The 20,277-nt window shown below is 47.4% G+C and overlaps 1 protein-coding gene and 2 non-coding genes across 4 annotated transcripts in view; 2 read left to right on the forward strand and 1 right to left on the reverse strand.

Annotated features, from left to right (window-relative positions):
- The first annotated feature begins 837 nt into the window (after window positions 1–837).
- LOC142847483 (U5 spliceosomal RNA) lies at window positions 838–953 on the forward strand. Its single transcript, XR_012910230.1, has one exon. It is a non-coding gene; the product is annotated as a U5 spliceosomal RNA (small nuclear RNA).
- Window positions 954–5,311: 4,358 nt separating this feature from the next.
- On the forward strand, window positions 5,312–5,427 carry LOC142847484 (U5 spliceosomal RNA). The gene has a single exon (XR_012910231.1). It is a non-coding gene; the product is annotated as a U5 spliceosomal RNA (small nuclear RNA).
- An 11,738-nt stretch (window positions 5,428–17,165) lies between these two features.
- Igdcc3 (immunoglobulin superfamily DCC subclass member 3) overlaps window positions 17,166–20,277 on the reverse strand; it is a 43,702-nt gene continuing 40,590 nt past the window's right edge. For both annotated transcript variants that reach the window (XM_075967760.1, XM_075967759.1), the window contains exons 13-14: window positions 20,014–20,221; window positions 17,166–18,987 (exon numbers count right to left, since the gene is read on the reverse strand). In XM_075967760.1, coding sequence (XP_075823875.1) covers window positions 18,790–18,987; window positions 20,014–20,221 — 406 coding nt within the window. In that variant the 3' untranslated portion in view covers window positions 17,166–18,789. The remainder of the gene's footprint in view (window positions 18,988–20,013; window positions 20,222–20,277) is intronic.

Here is a 20,277-nt window from a genome sequence, read left to right on the forward strand (position 1 = left end):
TTTTTGCCTTTTTTCCCCCCGTCTTTGTATTTTAATTGTGCTGGATGTCTCCACAGTTTTATTCGTAGGACTGCAGAACCTGGCAAAGCTGCTGCTGTTATTGATGCAGAGCGTGCTGCATTATTGGTCTTTTTATACAAATAGAAACGTACACATACAGACACAGACGTACTCACGAATAATGATATCAACCGTGGGAAAAGAATCCCCTTTTACTACATTGGGTTGGCACCGTACGGAAATGAAAGCCACAATGGTTTAGAAATGTTGGACATTTTTTTCTCTTTGTACAGAGGTATAGCACTGCACTGAGTATGCGAGATCTTATCTACGCTGGTTTCATTACAGAGACTAAAAACAGAAAACATATTGCCAAGTCTTTCGAAGCCCTCAGTGCTCCTGTCCCAATCCCACCCCTCAGAATAGGAAATCTACCAGTATTTCTTCGTCCTTTTCAGTTCCTCGATGCCTAAACCATCGGGAAAATCCTTTATTTAAAAGAAACCAAATTCCAGTGTACGAAGGTAAAAACTCCGTCCCTGGGTAAGCAGGAGGCGTAAACTTTCGCCCCGCCCCCTGTAGGAGGCGGGAACCGAGCCAGGCTTAAGGCGATTGCTCGGTTTCATTTGCATACCCATAACACACTGCAACTAATATAGATAATTTCGTGAAAATATACTTACTTATTACTAGAAATTTTAAAACTAAAAACATATATATTATTTAAGGCAATCATGAAGAAATTTCCGTGCGTTAATAACGCTTTAACTATATCGTCACCGTCAGTAAACTAGGAGGTCTTATTACTACAGAAAAGTATCACGCCTCCAGATCCTCATACTCTGGTTTCTCTTCAGATCGTATAAATCTTTCGCCTTTTACTAAAGATTTCCGTGGAGAGGAACAACTCTGAGTCTTAAACTAATTTTTTGAGGCCTTGTTTTTACAAGGCTCCACTTTACAGTACTAAAAGTAGAACTACTTTGTTTGTGCTGTGCTTCTTTAGTTTCTTAGCTGTACTAATAGCAGTAAGGACGATGACGTCCTTTATTGCTTCTCCAGGTAACACCTCCAGCTGTGCTAAATAGGACTTCGACTGCACACAAGGGAGATCTATGTCCCAGCACCTAACCTACGGGGTGACTCAGGTATAATGGGAAGAATATAAGTAGCCCAGCCCCAGGAAATGATCATATTGGGCGAGTGTTTGGTTTCACAGACCAAGCCTTTTTTTTTTCCTATTAAATTTTAGATACAATTGTTGGGTATTCTTTTTTCACAGCCTTTATATGAAGAAAGCTGTATTTTAACATGTATACCAGGACCTGCAAGATGACTCAGCAGGTGAAGATCATTGCCACCAAGTCTTATGCCCCATGTTTCATCCCCTGGGGATCCAATGTCGAAGGAAAAACAAAAACCAAAACCAATGTATAAGGAAAAAAAACGAATTCCCCCAAAGTTGTCCTCTTACCTCCACATGCACCAGAGTACTTGAACTGGCATGTGTGCAGGAAACACACACACACACAAGGACACATGATCCATGCACTGCATATTCAGAGCTCAGAGGAAAGATCTGGCTATGACCACCCACTGCCTTTCTGCCCCAAGCGTTCCTGGCATCACTTTGAGATTTTGCTCTCAGTCATCTTCAGATACACCTTTGGGTCCACTCTGTCAGAGCCTGAAGAAGTTAGGAGGTGATGAGTGGATAGGAGGAGAAACGAGAGCTACTTTGACTTTAAGACTTTTTTTTTTTTGCGGTTTTTGTTCTTTGTTTTTATTTTTAGACAGGATTTCACTGTGTAGCCCTTGCCGTCCTAGAACTCTCTATGTAGACCAGGATAGTCTTGAACTCACAGAGATCCACCTGCCTCTGCCTCCTGAATGCTGGGACTAAAGGCGTGCACCACCACTGCCTGGCATTCCAGAGCAAACTATTACTACTCTTGTAGAACCTCTCAGCTAGCTGGGCATAATGGCACATACCTTCAACCCCAGCACTGGGAGGGTCCAGGCCGATCTCTGTGAGTTCGAGGCCAGTATGATCTACATAATAAGTTCCAGGACAGTCAGAGCTGTCTCAAAAAAGAAAGAGAGAGAGAGAGAGAGAGAAAGAGAGAGAGAGAGAGAGAGAGAGAGAGAGAGAGAGAGAGAGAGAGAGAGAGAGAACTAACTAATCGATAAATAAAACCTCTCAACCTAAGAATTAAATTGGCAGCCAGGAATGATGGTGAATCTCTCTGAGTTCGAGGTCACCCTGGTCTACAGAGAGAGTTTAAGGGCTACTCAGTCAGAGAAACCCTGTCTCAAAAAACTATCAAAACCAAATTAACCAAACAAAGAAGAATTAAATTGGCATAAAAAAGAATAACTGAGCCAGACCTTGGTGGTACATACCTTTAATCCCAGCACTCAGGAGGCAGAGACAGTTGTTCTCATGAGTTCGAGGCCAGCCTGACCTACATAGTGAGTTCCAGAAGAGATGGCTTAGTAGTTAAGAGCACTGGCTACTCACCCAGAGGATCTGGGTTTACTATGGTAACTCACAAACATCCGTAATTTCGGTTCCAAAGAATCCAACACCTTCTTCTGACACCCAAAGCTCCAGGCACACAAGGCTGCACACACACATTCTTGCAGGCAAAACACTCCTGCACCTAAAGGTGCAAATCTTTTTTATAAAAAGATTAATAAGTGAAAGTATATAAATTTTATATACAAAAACACCCCACAGGGGCTGGAGAGATGGCTCAGTGGTTAAGAGCATTGACTGTTCTTCCAGAGGACCTGAGTTCAATTCCCAGCAACCACATGGTGGCTCACAACCATCTGTAATGAGATTTGGCGCCCTCTTCTGGCCTGCAGGTATACATGGAGGCATGTTGTGTACATAATAAATAAATAAAAATCTAAAAAAAAAAAACACAGAAAAGTGGCCACTGAATAGATGATCACGTGTTTGTGCACTGCCAAAGACAGAGCAGGAGCAGCGGACTGGAGCCAGGCTGTACGGCTCTAAAGAATGGAGTCCACATTGGGTAGAGCTCTGCCCTTGTCTCTCCTTCCAGGTTTAATCCAGCAAGGCAGGTCAGCCATCTGGCTTAGGGACCATCTCTAGGGAGAAGAGTTCACTTTACAATTAGATTTGTCTGTTGTTTTGTTTTGTTTTTCGAGAAAGGGTTTCTCTGTAGCTTTGGAGCCTGTCCTGGCACTCACTCTGTAGACCAGGCTGGCCTCAAACTCACAGAGATTCGCCTGCCTGTTTCCTGAGTGCTGGGATTAAAGGTGTGCCCCATCACTGTACAGCCAGGTTTTTCCCCACACAAAGGTCTTCGGCTCAGAATAAATCTTGTGCCTCAATGTCATATTCTACTGTTCCTCAGACCTAACTTCAGGAGAGAGGAACTTGACCCCCGTCTCCTCTTTCCTGTGAGAGAAAAACCCAACATTCCAAGCCCATTTCTCAAGTAGAAAACTAAACCAAAAACATGGATGAGTAAACCCTGATCAACATAGTAATCATCTATTTAGATGTAATTAATTAAAACAATAAAATAAGAAGTCCGGGAGCTGAGGCTGGCGAGACAGCTCAATGCATTTACTGAGAACATTTACAGAGGACCTGGATTCGGTTCCTGGCACCCACGTGGTGGCTCACAATAGTCTCTCCCTGCAGTTCCAGGAGATCTGACACCCCCTTCTGGGCTCTGCACACACGTGGTATACATGCACATAAACCCCAGTGATGGTGTACACAGGCAGAGACAGGCAGATCTCTGTAAATTCAACACTAGCTTGGTTCACAGAGTGAGTTCCAGGACAGCAAAGGCTACAGAGAGAGAAACCCTGTCTCAAAAACAAACAAACCAACAAACAAAACAAAAGAAAAAGTAAAACAACAAAAACAGATTTTTAAAAAATAATGCAGGACCTGAGTGTGCACGACCTATCTCACAATATTCATTTCCCAAGCGCGCTAATGTTTCAAGGGCCCAACTGTCACATGGGAACAGTGGCTGTCAGTGTGTGCGTCTCTTTTCCGTCACAGCTATTCCAAACCGAGAGCTCCAACACCTTCCACCCTGAGGCGAGAACTGCTGACTCAGCCCATTGCCAGCGAGGCTTTCCCCGTAAAGGAGAGGTGGCCAGAGCAGGGTGTCGGGGTGCATGCCTGTGATCCCAGCATTTGAGAGAGTGAGACGAAAGGATGGAGTCTGAGGCCACCCTGAGTCACATAGCAAGACCGTCTCCAAAAACACGAAAAGAGCTGGTTTCCATTCATGACAGAGTCAGGGTGGGCCAATCCCGGGAGCCACTGCATTAAAGTTCAGGGTCAGAGACCCACAAGATCTTACCACAGCGGTGGCAAGGCCTGCAGAAAACCGGAACCAGCGTGTGAGCTGCAATTATATTATTTATTTATATATTTTGCTTTTTTTTTTTTTTAAATCGAGACGGTGGCTCACTCCAGGCTGTCCTTGAACTCACAGGGATCTGTCTGCCTCTGCCTCCCCGCACACCACTACCCCTGCCTGGCTGCAAACTCCAATTTTAAAGCAAGCTTCGTCAGAGATTCTCAAATAACAGATAAGAAAGCAGAATATTCGCAAGTGAAGGGCTGAAGCACAGCTAACATCCACTACAACTGTAAACAACTTAGATGCCCACTGTGAATGTAAGAAGCAGAAAACCGGTACCTTGTTTATACCCACCCCTCACTCTCAGTAAAGCGAGGAACCCGCATCCTGAATTTAGCGCGCCCACAGTTGATAGCTCTTTTCTTGTTGGAGTCTATTGCAGTCATTAGGGCTGGGAATGTAGATGGTTGGCAGAGCGCTTGCTTGACATGTGTGAGGTTTTAAGTCCCATCCACAGAACTAAAAAACTAAAACTAAAAAAAACAAACAAAAAAAAAAAAACAGCCTTTAAAGTTAGTAAAACATAGACGCACAGAAACACAAACCGTAAAACCTGAGTTCTGGACTGAGTGCAGATCCGCTCTTAGCCAGTTCTCGGCGTCGCCCTCTGGCGGCCAGGCCCGGCACTGCGTGAAGTGCCGCTTCCACCCTCGTCCACAGGGCGGGGCCGCCAAAAAATTTGCATACCCATGGAACACTGCGCACAAGACAAAAACAAAACGAAAAATTAACGTATCGTTCTAAGAATGTCTTCGTGAAAGTCAGCTTTGATTTATGAAACAAAAATAATGATCGCTTTTTAGCTACAATATTTTTGCGCCAAGAAGACACCATCACTCAACTAGGAGTTGCTGTTGCCCGAGCTGTGAGTGACACGAGACCGAGGCATACTCTGGTTTCTCTTCAGATCGTATAAATCTTTCGCCTTTTACTAAAGATTTCCGTGGAGAGGAACAACTCTGAGTCTTAAACTAATTTTTTGAGGCCTTGTCTTGGCAAGGCTACACAATGGTGTCTAACATAAGAATATTCTTGTTATCCTACTGGTCTTTCCACATAGTGGGTGTACAATCGCTGCCCATAGCATGTTCCTTGTGTATCACTTTTATAACTAGTTCTACAAACCATGCTAGAGACTACAGTTTTAGTTTCTAGAGCTGGATGGTATTACTGATAGGAGTCAGCACACCCACTAACAAGGTCCCACAGTAGCCAACTTAGCAGACTTTGTGGTTGACAAGAGTCAAGGTTATTGTGGCAACAGGAAAAAGAGACTGGGGAGATCGGTGAGTCAGATAATCTCTTAACCCCCGTCCCCCAGGCTCTGACATTTCATGTTAAGGCCCTGGGCTCCAGAGAGTAGAGATAAGAGAGACAGAACCAAAGTGCAGAGTCTATAAGAACCGCCCCTGCCTTTAGTCACGACAAGGCTGTCCATCCTCTGGGACCTGACTCAGACAGGCTTCCTGTGGGGATGAAAGAAGCAGCGGGGACAAAGCCATACTGCAGAGCCAAGCCAAGATCGACAGGCCCCATATGCTGTCACGTGCTCATGCACATTCACAGTAATGTGTACTCATGCATACTTACATAGTCACACACCACATGTGCACTTGCATACATACATTCCCATAAATAACATGCAATTACTTACACACACATGCATTTGCCTGCATAACCTCACAGGCATACCTGGGAACTGCCGGGCATGTTAGCTTGCTTGACTATAACCTCAGGCACACCAGCAGGCAAGTGCTTGACCACTGAGTTATATTCACTGCCCATGGAAAACTTGCTGTGTTGAACATTAGCCTGGCCCCTGGAACGCTACAGCAATGGACCTGGGGGAGCCAGGCAAGCGAAGGGCAGTGGAAGCAGACTCTGCCCAAGAGGCATAAGGGTCTTGTGGAAACAGAGGTGTGGGGGTCAGACCTTGAGGCAAACCCAGAATGTCCCAACAAGGACTAGCAGAATGGGTAGACTCCCTCCCAAGCTTTGCGTCAGAGTCCCTGTGGCTCACACTAACTCCTATTGAAAGGAGCTAATTCCTGCTCCATCTCTTCTCCCCCTCAGGCTGGTAGCTTTTCCAGGATGGAAAACCAGCCTTTGTCTGGCGATCCTGGGTCTCTAACTTAAGACAAGCTGCCGCCAGTGTATACTCCACATCCGGCCCATCAAGGAGGATGTGGCACGGCTTCAGGGCTGTTTATGCCCAAACATCTGACCGTGGTCAGTTGGGATCACTCTGCAAAATGGCAGACCTAGTACCATTTGAACACCAGTGTCCTGGAAAAACAAGCGAAGCAGGGCTGTTGTGGAGTGAAGGGGAGTACAGATGTGACCAGCTGGAAAAGGAGGGAGAGCTTTCATTCGACTTTGGATCACTAACAAGGACCCCATCGGATGCAGAAGACAGGATATAAAGGGTTATGGCAAGTTAACAGTAAAGAATCACCAGGTTCTGCTCTGCAAAGATAGTCCACAGAGACATGCTCCATCTGAAAACTCCCACAGTCCATTGCTAGAGTAAGCACAGGCAGAGCCCACCAGACAGGAGCTGAGGACCTGTCACTAGCACCACTAATAATGGTAGTCACATAGCCTTCAGAGGCCTCGAGGGTCTCACTGGAGAGATAGTAAGGTGATAAGTTTTTTTCTTTTTTGGGGGGGGGGTGGAGTTGGTTTTTTGAGACAGGGTTGCTCTGTGTTCTGGCTGTCCTGGAACTCTCTCTGTAGACTATGCTGGCCTCACACTCACAGACATCCCCCTGCCTCTGCCACCCAGGCATTAGGATTAAAGGTATGTGCTATTGAGCCCAGCAAAACAAATCTTGGGGGAAAAAAGGGTAAAATTATTATATCAAAGCCACGTGTTATTAACTCTTCAGCATTTTTTTTTAAATTTTTATGTATCTGAGTGTTTGGCCTGCATATATGCCTGTCTGTGTACCACGTGGGTGCTTAGAGCCCTAAGCAATATGCAGGGAGTTTATGAGTACATAAAGCAACTTGTTGACGAATGGCTTTAGACTTTCATTTCTTTTGAGATATGGTTTTACTATGTATTAAGTCTGACTTGATTCATCCTCCTGCCTCAGCCTCTTCTAAGAAAGATTTTTTTTTTTTATGCCATGAAAACCGTTCTTTACTTCACTGTGCCCTCTGCCGGGATGCCAAGTTTTCTTCCCCTGTTCAGAAAAGGGTCTCCTTATTCATCCTCAAAGGCACCACTGGTAGCCTCCATGTGTCTGGACTTCTTGTGCCTGGCCCACAGTTTCCCAAGGGTGTCCGTGGCAGGACAGCCTGGCTGACTCAGAGTGGAGTGAACAATCTGGGGTCATCTTAAGAGTCCGTATCCCTTCCCTGGGCCTGTCACCTTGGCCACAGTAGGTCCTTCAGTGATTCAGGCCACTGAAAATTTAGTGGTTCTCAGAGACAGCATTTCCGCTTAGATCCAGTGCTATGCAGTGGGAAGTTTCCCCAGATTTGGGGCTTTGGGAGGGAGGGTGGTCCCCAGGTGGGCCTAGCCAGTCACATTCCAGCCCCACGGGGAGGCTCAGGGTTCTTCTGGGGCTGGACAGCGAGGAGAGAAACATGTTTACCTTTCCATCCAGCTAGCTGCAGCTGTCCTTAGTCTCTCTCTCTCCCCCGTGGCGGCTTTTCTGGGTCTGCGTTACCAGGTGTTCCAGGCTGGCCAGCTTATGAATCTTTTGCTTTTAAATGACAGGAAGAAAAAGAACCTGATTGGTAGTCAGCAGTGGGAGGGCTGCTTCTGGCTCAGGGCTCCAAGGTCACTGGGTCACTGATGAACTCGGATCCGAGGAGGGCAAGGACAGCGGAAAGGGCACTGCAAAGGCCTCCTAAGGCGGAGGACCGACAGAAACCGGAAGTCTTCTCGGGATCTGTCCCTGATCTACAACTTCCTTCCTCTAGGTTCCGCCTCCTAAGGCCTCTTACTTCCCAGTACCCTGTCCTTCAACACGTGGGCGTTCGGGAAAACATCACAGGTGTGAAATATAACAGTTTAACCAAGTTCTCTCGCTTGAGGGTGGGAGTATATGGATGGAAAAAAAGGACAAATTGTGTATGTAAAGGTGTGCACACGCCTGTGTGCATGCATGTAGGGGCCTCAAACCCTATCTGTTGCTGGGCCCTAACATCTTCCTCGGGGGAAGGGGTGAGAAGCCACAGTGTCAACGTCTCCGACACTGGGAGTCAGGTAGAAGGCTTACAGCAGACTCGTTTAACAACGGGGAAAATCTTACAAACCCTCCCAGCATCCAGCCGATCTGATCCATTGACAGTCGCTGTCTCATGCTAGACACCATGTCTCATTGGCCAGACATGATCAGGACCTCTGACAGCACTGGTTCTAAAGCACTCAGAAAACACCACTTGGATGTTTCTTATTGGCTAGGCATGGTCAGGAACCTCGACAGCGTCAGGCAGACGCTAGGTTGGCTCCTTTTGGCCTCGCAGGCCTTAACTTCCTAAGGGTATTGTTCCTCAAGCGCTATCCATTTGGGGAAAAAAATTAATTTAGTTCATTATCATCACCATTATGGCTTGTGTGCATGAGAGTATGCCTGTTCCTAGGGGCACACACTGGAGAAGAAAGGACGACCTTCCAATGTAGTTCTCTCCTTCCTTATGGGTTCTAGGGGTTGAATTTAGGTAGACAGTGCTTCTACACTCTGAGCCACCTCAACAGCCTTTAGATTTTTTTTTTATTTTATTATTTACTTTAAACTTGTTCTTGGGCTGGTGTGGGAGCCAGAGAATGCAGCCCATTTCCCACATTTGTCTGACGGTCGGAGTAGCTGTCAGACTAACTGGTGCATCCTGCACTTTCCGACATAGGAGGTGCTCACCTAGCTCCTTGGATAGTAAAGCAAACTGGGCGACGTCCTGCAAGTGGTCAGGATATGCTAATGTTGTTCTGCTCCTTGTATTGTAACTACGAGGTCACCTGGGGAAGAAGTGTTTTCAGTCTACATGACAAAATGGACATGACTTAAGTCATTCCCCGCTACCTAGGAAACAGAATGCTAATGAAGTTTTTGTTACCTTCCCCTTCTGGTTATGTTGATATAAAAGCTATTTGAAAAATAAATGGGGGGGGGGCTGGAGAGATGGCTCAGTGGTTAAGAGCATTGCCTGCTCTTCCAAAGGTTCTGAGTTCAATTCCCAGCAACCACATGGTGGCGGCTCACAACCATCTGTAATGAGGTATGGTGCCCTCTTCTGGCCTGCAGGCATACACACAGACAGAATATTGTATACATAATAAATAAATAAATAAATATTTTGAAAAAAAAGAAAAGAAAAAGAAAAAGAAATGGGGGTAATTTCACGATTTGAATGATCACTAAAACTCCCTCCCAAAACTGTCATGTGAATTGCGTTTTTAATATGCCCACACTTCCACGCTGGTATGAAAAATGATTTATGTTGAGGCTGGTCCATGTCAGGCTGGAGAGAAGGCTCAGAGGTTAAGAGAACTGGCTGTTCTTCCAGAGGTCCTGAGTTCGATTCCCAGAACCACATGGTGGCTCACAACCATCTGTAATGAGATCTGGTGCCCTCTTCTGGCCTGCAGAGATACATGCAGACAGAATGCTATAGATATAATAAATTAATTTTTAAGAAAGGAAGTGCTGCTGGGAGGTGGTGGTGCACACTTTAATCCCAGCACCCGGGAGGCAGGCGAATCTCTGTGAGTTCGAGGTCAGCCTTGTCTACAGAGTGAGTTCCAGGAAAGGCTCCAAAGCTACACAGAGAAACCTGTATCAAAAAAATAAAAAAGTTCTATCAAAAATTTTATTTATTTATTATGTATATAGAGTTCTGCCTGCCCTGCATGAAACCTGCAGGCCAGCAGAGGGCACCAGATTTCATTACAGACAGTCGTGAGCCACCATGTGGTTTTGTGGCTGGGGAAAAAACTCAGGACCTCTGGAAGAGCAATCAGTGCTCTTAACTTCTGTGCTATCTCTCCAGCCCTAGGCTCATGTATTTTTTTATGTATGTAATTATTTGTTTATGAGATGGTCTTATTATTGGGTGACCTGGAATTTGCTATGTAGATCGTATGCCCTTGAACTCACAGAGATCAGTCTGCATCTGCCTCCAAAATGCTGGGATTAAAGGTGCCCACCACTATGCCCAGCATTTATTTCACCATCTGTTTATTCATACACACACACACACACACAAACACACACACACACACACACACACACAAACACACACACACACACACACACACACACACACACACACACTCATTTGTTTGAAACTCACCAGACAGGCTGGGCTGACTGGCAAGAGAGCTGTAGAGACCATCCATCAGTTTCCATATCTTCAGTACTAGGGTTATGAGCATGTGCCAACCATGGGCAGCTTTAATTTTTTTTGTGTGGGTTCTGGTAAATGAAGTTAGATCTGTCTGCATTTTCATACACTAGTTCCCTAGTCCCAGAAGACGACTTCACAGGCAGGAAGATACAGAAACAAAGCAGGGCAAACCCTTTGTAGTTCCTGCCTGTGACACTGCTCTCCACAGGGAAAGCAGGCATGGCCACGCTGCCCATCTCAGAGGTTACGGAAGACGGAGCATGTGCGTGAGCAGCCCATCATCATCATCATGTCAACCTTAGTGCAGCCTGGGCCGTGGTAGCAACGCCAGCAGGATCCCTTTGGGGGACAGCGTCCCGCTTCACAGGTGGTAAAGACTCCTGACTCAAAGGTCTGTACCCCACCTACCTCTGCCAGCTCTAGGCCAGGAGTGCCCGACGAGATTTTCCAGCTGCAGGGGATAGTGTGGACACATGGCTCACATCCCTTTGTTGGTTTTCAGCAAATTAAAATTTATCTCTCAGGGAGGAAATGAGAGGTCAGATTTTTTTTTTCTTCTTCTTAATGGGTCCTGATGAAGGGAATGAATTGAGGGGGGAGAAGGAATCAGAAATCCGATCCACCTCTGCTGGCTCAGAAAGGGAGTGGGGGCCCCCTGCACCCTCAGAAGGGCAGCTGGGCACAGTGAGTTTTATTATATAATTAACCTTGACCCTTCTGGGTTCAAAGAAAGAGGTTAGTTGGAAATAAATCAATAGTCTGGTCTGGTCACTTCAAAGGCTACAAAACCCACTGGAAAATCCCATGTTTGTTCAGTGTGTGAATTGGAATAGGTGTGCAGTTCTTTTTGAAAGTAGGAAGAGGGTTTTAGGTCTAAATTAAAATTAATTGTATATCCGCTTCCTCTAATCAGGCAATCAGGGCCTTTATTGTGTGTCTTGCAGGAAGAGGGGGAGGCCAGGAGAAAGCATTGTGTGACTGCTGGGCCGGATTCAAGAACAAGAGCTTGGGGAGCAGTAGCAGGGTGCGGTCCTTTGTCATGTCTGAAATAGCTTTTTCTGTTTTACCCAGGGCCTCTTGCATGCCAGCCAGGCAAGCCCTTTGCCTGAGCTGTATCCCAACTGGAGTCCTTAGACTCACCCAACAGCGACCATCACAGCACAGAATGTTTATTGAGTGCCTACATTAAACCAGGTGCCAAGAATTTTCTAGTAGGGTCCTCATTTGATCTCTTCACAAAGCAGCGGTTTAAGTCTGGTTATGATCGCCACTGGTTAAGGAACTACTCAGTGGGGCAAAGGTCAAGTCTGGGGCTGCACTGAGATTCTCAGAGTCTGTTTTCCTGCCCTGGAGGAATGAACGGGAGCTGGGGAGGGGGCGGGGAAGAGTCTTATACTGCCAGCTTCCCCAGGCTCTTTGTTCATTTCCCTTAAGTTCGAGACCAGCCTGGTCTACAGAGCTAGTTCCAGGACAGGCTCCAAAGCCACAGAGAAACCCTGTCTCGAAAAAAAAAAAAAAAGAAAGAAAAAGAAAAAAAAAAGAAAAAAAGTTGGAAGGTAGCTGGGGCTGGAACCCAGTGCTTCACGCCTGCTCAGTGCCTGTTCTACCTGCACTGCACCTTTAGGAGCAGCTTATTTATTTATTTCTACTTTTAGATATTATTTCTGTGTGTCGATGCCTCTGTTCATGTGTACACGCAGGTATGTGGGATGTTACCTGTGTGCTGGGGTCTGTACTCTGGTCCTCAGGATTACGTAGCGAGCACTCAGCCACTGAGCCATCTCTCTGGCCCTATTATTACTACTACTACTACTACTACTAGTACTAGTACTTTTGTGGGGGGATGAGGTCTTGCTATGTAGCCTAGGATTGAAATTACAGAGGTCCATTACCATTTCAGCTCAGGTTTATCTTTTGTTTTGTTTTGAGAGACAGGATCTCACTGTGTAATCCTGGATGGCCTACAATTCATTATGCAGAACAGGCTGCCCCTGCCCTTAAACTCACAAAGACCCCTCTACCTATCCTCCCAAATGCTGAGACTAAAGGCATGTACAGCCTCAACCACTCTTGGCTTTATCTCCAGTTTTATTGCTGTCTTTCTTTCTCCCCCCCCCCTCCCCACAGGAATTCTCCACTGCGTAGCTTTGGAGCCTGTCCTAGAACTCTCTCTCTGCAAATCAGACTGGCCTCGAACTCACAGAGATCTCTGCCTCCGAGTGCTGGGATTAAATGCATGTGCCACCACCGCCCGTATCGACATCTTTTGGTCTGTCCCTTCTCTCCCCCACATTTCCTGCTGTTCCACAAGTTTTCACTGAGCATTTAGCACAACCTCAGTCCGATCCTAAAGTCCCTCGGCCCTTGGGAAATTGAATCCTAAGATCGCCAAGCCCGTTGTGCTATAGTGTTTCAGGGGCGAGGGTTCGGTATAAGAGAGCTAATCAAGGCACAGTGGAAAGCGTAGAGCGCAGCAGTGGCTCTAGCTGGAGAGGATGGGGAAAGATCTCCCCAGACCAAGGAAGGCACAGCCTGCAGAAAGGCCCAGCCTTCTCACCCTGAGGCAGGCCAGGAGAAGCCAGGCCTTGTTTTTAGATAGCTGGACTCGGTGATGGAAATAGAACGTTAGCCTCATTAATAATAATGACAGTGTGCTCAGCCCTGGGGGCTTCTTGTTCACGCCTCCAGCAACCCATGAAGGAGGAAAGTGGGACGGAGATGAGGGTGTGTCTGCCAGGTTGCTCAGCTGGACATTGACAGAGCCAGGATTATAAACCTTAGCCCATACTCTTAACTACCCCCGCCTCTGGTGAGGAGACCTTGAATGACGGTCATAAAGCATCTGTTCTGATCTGCGGTGGTGAGGTCACGGGAGGCTCCCTGCTCATTCTATGAATATTTAACTCTCCTTTGGACAGGAGGTGTGTGTGACAGCCCAGGATCTCCTCATTCTTAAAACAAACAGCACACAAGTAACATTATGCAGACTGAGCAGATTATATTTATATATTCAGGAACACACACACACACACAAAGAAAAAGTGGTCACAAATTTGAGAAAGAGCAAGGGCACATATGGGAAAGGTTGGGGAGAGGAAAGAGAAGTGGCAAATGATGTAATTATATTTAACTCAAAACTTATAATAAACAAAACCAAAACAACTCCATGTTAGTTCGTTTCTATTCCACCCCCCAATAATCCTTCTGGAAACACAGAACAAGTCAGTGGCCTGCTAGGACAAGGACTCTGGCGGCCAAGCCCCGATCACTCTTTACTTCCCTGGGTCTTGGGTTTTTCATCTGGTTAAAGCACTTGCTTCCCCCCTCCCATTTAGCTTTTTATTGATTCTTTTTTTTCCTGGTATCTCTAGGGTTTCTCTGTAGCTTTGCAGCCTGTCCTGGAACTAGCTCTTGTAGACCAGGTTGGCCTCGAACTCCCAGAGATCCACCTGCCTCTGCCACCCGAGTTTTAGGATTAAAGGTGTGCACCACCACCGCCTGGCACTTTTTATTGATTCTTTGTGGATTTCACACATGAACCTTGATCTCACTCATCTCTCCACCCCTTCACATCTGCCCTCTGCCCTTGTAACCTCCCCCAAGATCAAACAAAGCAAAATTTAAAGGAAAAGAAAGAAGGAAGGAAGGAAAGAAAAATCTCGTTGTAGAAGCTGCAGTGTGACTTAGTGAGCCACACACTAAACCCTTTAGTTCACATGTCATTACTTACAAGTGTTCATTAAAACGAGTCTGGTTCGAGGCCTCTGGTTTCTGCTGTTCTACCAATACTGGGCCCTCACTGGGACGCCTCTTGGCTATCCTGTCGTCCTGTGTCATGGAGGTCCCGCAGCTTAGGAACTGCAGGACCAGTCCCTTCACGAGCTCCGGCAGATCACAGATGGGGTGGATGTTGGGATGGGCCAACTCAAAGCCCTATTTCTGGACCTGGGTGGCTGCTGGGTTGGTCAGACCGACAGCTCTCCTTCACCAGCAGGGTGAACTCTCCAGCACCGCCCCAGCTAGCTCATGCTGTGCAGTAAGCAGCAAGGGGCAAGGCCAGTTCTGCTCGCATGCCCTCTGCGCCCTCTAGCCCACGCCTGCACCAGAATCAGCTCTACCGTGTTTCCCAGGTGAGGAAGCACCTGCTTTTAAATCTGGCTGAATTCAGTCCTTGCGAGATCAGACTTCCATAAGTTGTCCTGTGACCTTCACATGTGAACCATGATGTACAGACACATTTTCCTCCATAATAAATAAACAAATGTAATAAAAATGTTAATGCAAAGTAAACAGAAGAAATTACAGATGTCATGATTATCTTTGGGACGTGAGTCTTCACTGAGGCCCCTTTCCTTTCTCAGAAGATTCCAGGCCACATCAGACCATGTGAAGAGCATCCGCTGGGGGAATCTGGCAGTCGTAGCATCTGCTGGGGGAATCTAACAGTTGTTCCGTTTATACGCTTTCCATTGATTATCTAAGCGCCACACCCCACGAAGCAAATGACATCCTCCTGACTGTCCGGTGACCTCCTGGTTCACTTCCACACCTCCAGCCTTTCTTTGCTACCCCCTGGCTTTTCTATTCCTCAATCCAGTATTTCAGCAATTCTGTGCCTTCTCTTTCTACAGCAGGCTGCTGCTATACACCCAAGACAGTCTTTTGATACTTGTGAGTTATTTGTATTGTAAGTTCATAGAGGTTGTCTCTGCGCCTCTCTTGCAGAGGGCAAACGAAGCACATCTTGACAGCTACTGGTGTTTAAAACGGCACGCCTGTCCCATTGGCTGTAGTGTTCATTGATTCCACAAGGTGGCAGCAAATCCCTCTTGTCACAGCCCAGTTCCATAAGAGCTTGGCTACCAGGCTGCCAGGGTGGGACCAAAGGCTCCTTTAGCTCCAGAGAGCTCCAGGGAAGTCAGGTCAAGTATAGAATTCCTTCCCACCTGAGTTGCGGATTCCCTCCCCCCACGTAAGCCACGTTTGGTTGGTTGGTTATATGTGACTGTACATGTTATAGTGTGCCTGTGGAGGTCAGAGGACAACTTGCAAGAATCAGTTCTCTCCTTCTACCGGGTTGGTCACAGGGTCATCAGGTTTGGTGGCAAGTGCCCTTACCTGATGACCCATTTCACCTGCCCCCTCTCCTTGTTTTTGACAGGGTCTGTAGCCCAGGTTGGCCTCAAACTCTCTTCTTTTGAAGATGACCCAGAACTTCCGATCCTCCTGCCTCTACGACCCAGATACTGGGGTTATAGGTGTGTAGCACCATGCTTGTTTTATGCAAGTCTGGGAATTGAATCCAGGGTTTCATCCCCAGCCTCTGGCTCTGTGTGTATGTGCAGGTGTGTGGAGGGGGACTTGCCTTAATTGCTTTTTTCCTGGTGTTTTTTGTTTGCGTATATTTATTTTTTATTTTTGAGACATCATCTCTCACTGGACCTACAGGGTTTGCTTTAATAAACAATGTAGCAGTCATAGTATTGTTTCTTTTTTTATTTATTATGTATACAATATTCTGTCTGTGTCTATGTCTGCAGGCCAGAAGAGGGCACCAGACCTCATTACAGATGGTTGTGAGCCACCAAGTGGCTGCAGGGAACTGAACTCAGAACCTTTGGAAGAGCGGGCAATGCCCTTAACCACTGAGCCATCTCTCCAGACCCGGGCTATTGTTTCTAACCTGGCCCTAGAGACACACTAGGACCGCTACATTGTTTATTAAAGCAAGTCCTGAAGGCTGGTCATACTTAGGGAAATAGATTACACGGATGGGAAAAGGGTCAGCTGGGTGAAGCTGAGTAGAACAGAGATGGCTGCCCGCGCCCAGGCATGCCCAAACCACAGCTCCTAGGCAGATTAGAGGCCATGTTAAAACACATTACAGGGCACCAGGCAGTCAGAATGGGTTCAAGCCATCTTCTACCTTGAGACGCTAGATGGGGTGGTTGGTGGGAGAGGAGGGGCACCAGTGTAACTGAGGACCCTGTACTTATCTTCCTGCCTCCACCTCCTCAGTGCTGGGATTACAGTCACACACTACCATGCTTGGCTTATGTAGTGCGGGGAGGTAACCCAGGCCCTATGCTAGGCAAGCACTCGGCCAACTGAACTCCAGCCCCAGCTTCCCCGCCTTCCTGAGTTGTGACCCTAATAATGGGAATGATCACTAGTACAGCTATTTCACAAGGCCATGAGTAGACGTGTGACCTGCCCACAGAGTGCCCACTTGGGGGTGCCTCACACAGTTCTGAAGGTATCATTGCCAATATCCCAGGCCCTGATACTATGAGGGCCTTTTCCCTAAAACACCCCCCATCCCCCTGCCCTCTCTAGCCCAGAATCTGACCCAGTATCAAAAACCTCAACAGTCACTTTGGCAACAGTATCTTTATTCAGTTAAAAATGGACAGACTGTGACAAACCCAAGCCAGGCCAAGGAGGCGGCCAGTCCCGTCTCCCCACAGCCCCTCTGACCAAAGGAGTGGGAGGAGCCCTGGAATCCACCTACCATCTGGGAGAAGGGACAAACTGCCCTTCCCAAGTTCACTTGGACAAGACTCTAGTTTTCTATAAAACACCACGAGTTCTACCTTTATCAGCTAATATCTAAAGTTCAGGGTGGGCAGTCCCTAGAGAATCTGGGGTCAGGGACTTTATGTTCTAACCTCATTTTTAAGGAATACATTTATCCCCCCTTTTTTTCTTTAAAAAAAGTTTTCCTTCTGCTATTTAAAAAAATGTTTCTGAGTGTAACCAAAAATAGGTATTTCTTTCTTTCTTTCTTTTTCTTCTTTTTAACCTAAGTAGCTCAAAGAACAACACAACAGAAAAGAGAAATAAAACGTAAACACACCTCATACAAAAATAACTCCTGGCCACCCCTGCTGACTGCGTAGGTCAGGTTACCTGGGTCCTGTAATACAGAAAGCTGGGGTGCCTCTGTTGGGGTGTACCCACTCCAAGTAATGCAGTACATTCTAGGGACTGGGCCCCGTGTCTGGGCAGGACAGGGGACAGCCTCCAGGTTATGTCCTACCTTCCCCAGTGCCAGGCAGGGAGGGATCAGAGGGATCCCAATGGCCAGTGGGTTGTCTGAGAAGATCAGAGCAGGGGTGGACAGACACGGGGGATGGAGGACAGGTTTGGTATGCCAGGAGGTGACCAGTTTGGGACAACAATTTATACTTCAAGGAACAATTTTCCTCTTGATTTGGCTTGTTTCACATTTTCTCTCTGGCCAATTTCATCTCTATTTCTGTAAACCCCATGGTTACTTAGCCACAGACTCCTCTGTTGGGGCAGAGGCAGGCAAGGCTGGGGGAGAGGGAGGCTTAGGAGGGCCCAGTGACAACACAGGCCCACACCGAGGGCCTTGAGGCTTGAGGTAGACAGTTTCTTTCACACTTAGAGTTGGGATAGTGTTTTTTTGTTTTGTTTTTTCTTTCTTTTTTTTTCTTATTTTTTCTTCTTTTTCTTTTACTCTCAGGGCAAGAATATGGGGTGGGAGGGGTACCCAAAAGGGGGCTTGAGGTAGGAGTGCATTCGGGCTCTGTGGGGCAGGGGGCTGAGGCTACTGCCCCGCTACTCCCAAGGACATTCATTCCGGCTGAGGTAGGTGCTGAGAGTCCATCCTGAGAAAACAAGATTGGTACAGGGCGAGGGCATCAGGGCCAGGCCGCAGCAGGGACATATTGTTGGCCGCACAGTTCACTTCCTCTCTCTCTTCTTTCTCTTTTTTGACTTTCAGATTTTGATTTTTAAAGGAAAACTTTGTTTCATTAGAACTCTTGTGGGCAGCAGGCATTGGTGAAGGGACATTAGCTCTAGCAGGGGAGATGCCTTCCTGTAGGACCCACTGGCTCCTGTGGTTTGAGAACCCTGCCCTTCAGTTAAACTAGAAGCCCTGGCGAGCTCCTAGAACCACTCAAGTCCCACGGAGCAGGGAAAACCTTGCCTTCAACCTGAGAATGGGGCACTGCCCCTCCGGAACACATCAAACGCTGGCTCACAAGGAAGCCGGCACTGCTGGAGGCTGGGCGTCCTGTCCTTCACTGAGGAGGCCTGCATCCTGGGGTTCTGAGGCAGGTCCAGGCCCTGCAAAGGAGGACTTGGCCTCTGCCGTCCTTCCTGCCAGAAGGCTGAAGCCTTGAAGCTGCACCACGGAGAGCTGGGTCTCCCCACACAGAGCAGGGGCTGCAGGATCCTGAGGAAGGAAGGTTGGGTACGGATGTCAGTATCAGAGCTAGAGGCAAGGGTCGGTCCCCATCCCACCCCAGGGTGTGGGGCCAGCGGTTGTGTCTAAACTTTTCATATTACAGCACATTGTCCATTGTCATCAAAATGATCATGCTGAAGACCATTCAGCCAAGTCACATAAAAAAGATATATATAGATCCTTTCTTTCCGACTGGGCAGTGGTGGCGCATGCCTTTATTCCCAGAAGTCGGGAGGCAGAAGTAGGTAGATCTCTGTGAGTCTGGTTCTGGGCTGCACAAAGAAACCCTGTCTTGGAAAGAAAAAAAAAACCCTCAAAATCCTTTCTCTTTTTTCTTTGAGACCAAGTCTCACTCTGTAGTCCTGGATGGCCTAGAACTAGCGCTTGTAGACCAGGATAGTCTAGAACTCACAGATCCACCTGCCTCCTGAGTTTTGGGATTAAAGATGTGGACCACCAAGCTTATAATCATAATTTTTTAGGTTGGCTCTCTATGTAGCCAAGGCTAATCCTGAAATTCTGATTCTCATGTCTTCACCTCCTGAGTATTGCTGGGATGACAGGCATACACCACCATACCCAGTTCATCCTGCTGGTTTTTTTTTTTGATTGTTTGTTTGTTTGTTTTTTGTTTTTTCAAGACAGGTTTCCTCTGCATAACCCTGGCTGTCCTGGAACTCACTCTGAAGACCAGGCTGGCTTCTAACTCACAGAGATCCGCCTGCCTCTGCCTCCCGAGTGCTGGGATTAAAGGCGTGCGCCACCACCGCCCGGCTTTAAGTAAATTTTCGATTTTAAGTTAGGCCACATTCATAGCTGTTCGTGCCAAATGCAGAAGCGTGCAGACTGCAGGCTGCAGGGCGGGTGTGCCTGGCCATCCGTAGGCTTCCCAGACGGACTCAGGACCCAAGGAGCAGCCCTGACCAGGAATTAGGTGCCCCAGGAAGAGACGAAGCAAGGGGCAGCATGGGGGAGTCAGAGACTGAGGGAGGTGGGTGGGGCACAGGTACTCACAGTGGGCCTGGAGCCTGGCTGCCCAGCTGGTCCAGCTGCGGGGAACAACTGCTCCAACTCCTTGGCATCCATATGCTTCTCATCTCGGCCGAGCTGGCCCCCCTCTCCTCGGCTCATTCCATTCAGGGACAGGATACCAGGGTCCCTCTGACTCCGGGGACCCTGAGGAGGGGAGAGCTGGTTTTCCACATCCTTACACAGGAGGACCCTAAGAGATGAGGCAAGTGTTAGGGGGGTACCACTGGGGACAGAGGCTGAGCTGCC

This window comes from Microtus pennsylvanicus, chromosome 3, assembly GCF_037038515.1.
Source record: "Microtus pennsylvanicus isolate mMicPen1 chromosome 3, mMicPen1.hap1, whole genome shotgun sequence".
In the NCBI taxonomy this organism is placed as follows: Eukaryota; Metazoa; Chordata; class Mammalia; order Rodentia; family Cricetidae; genus Microtus; species Microtus pennsylvanicus.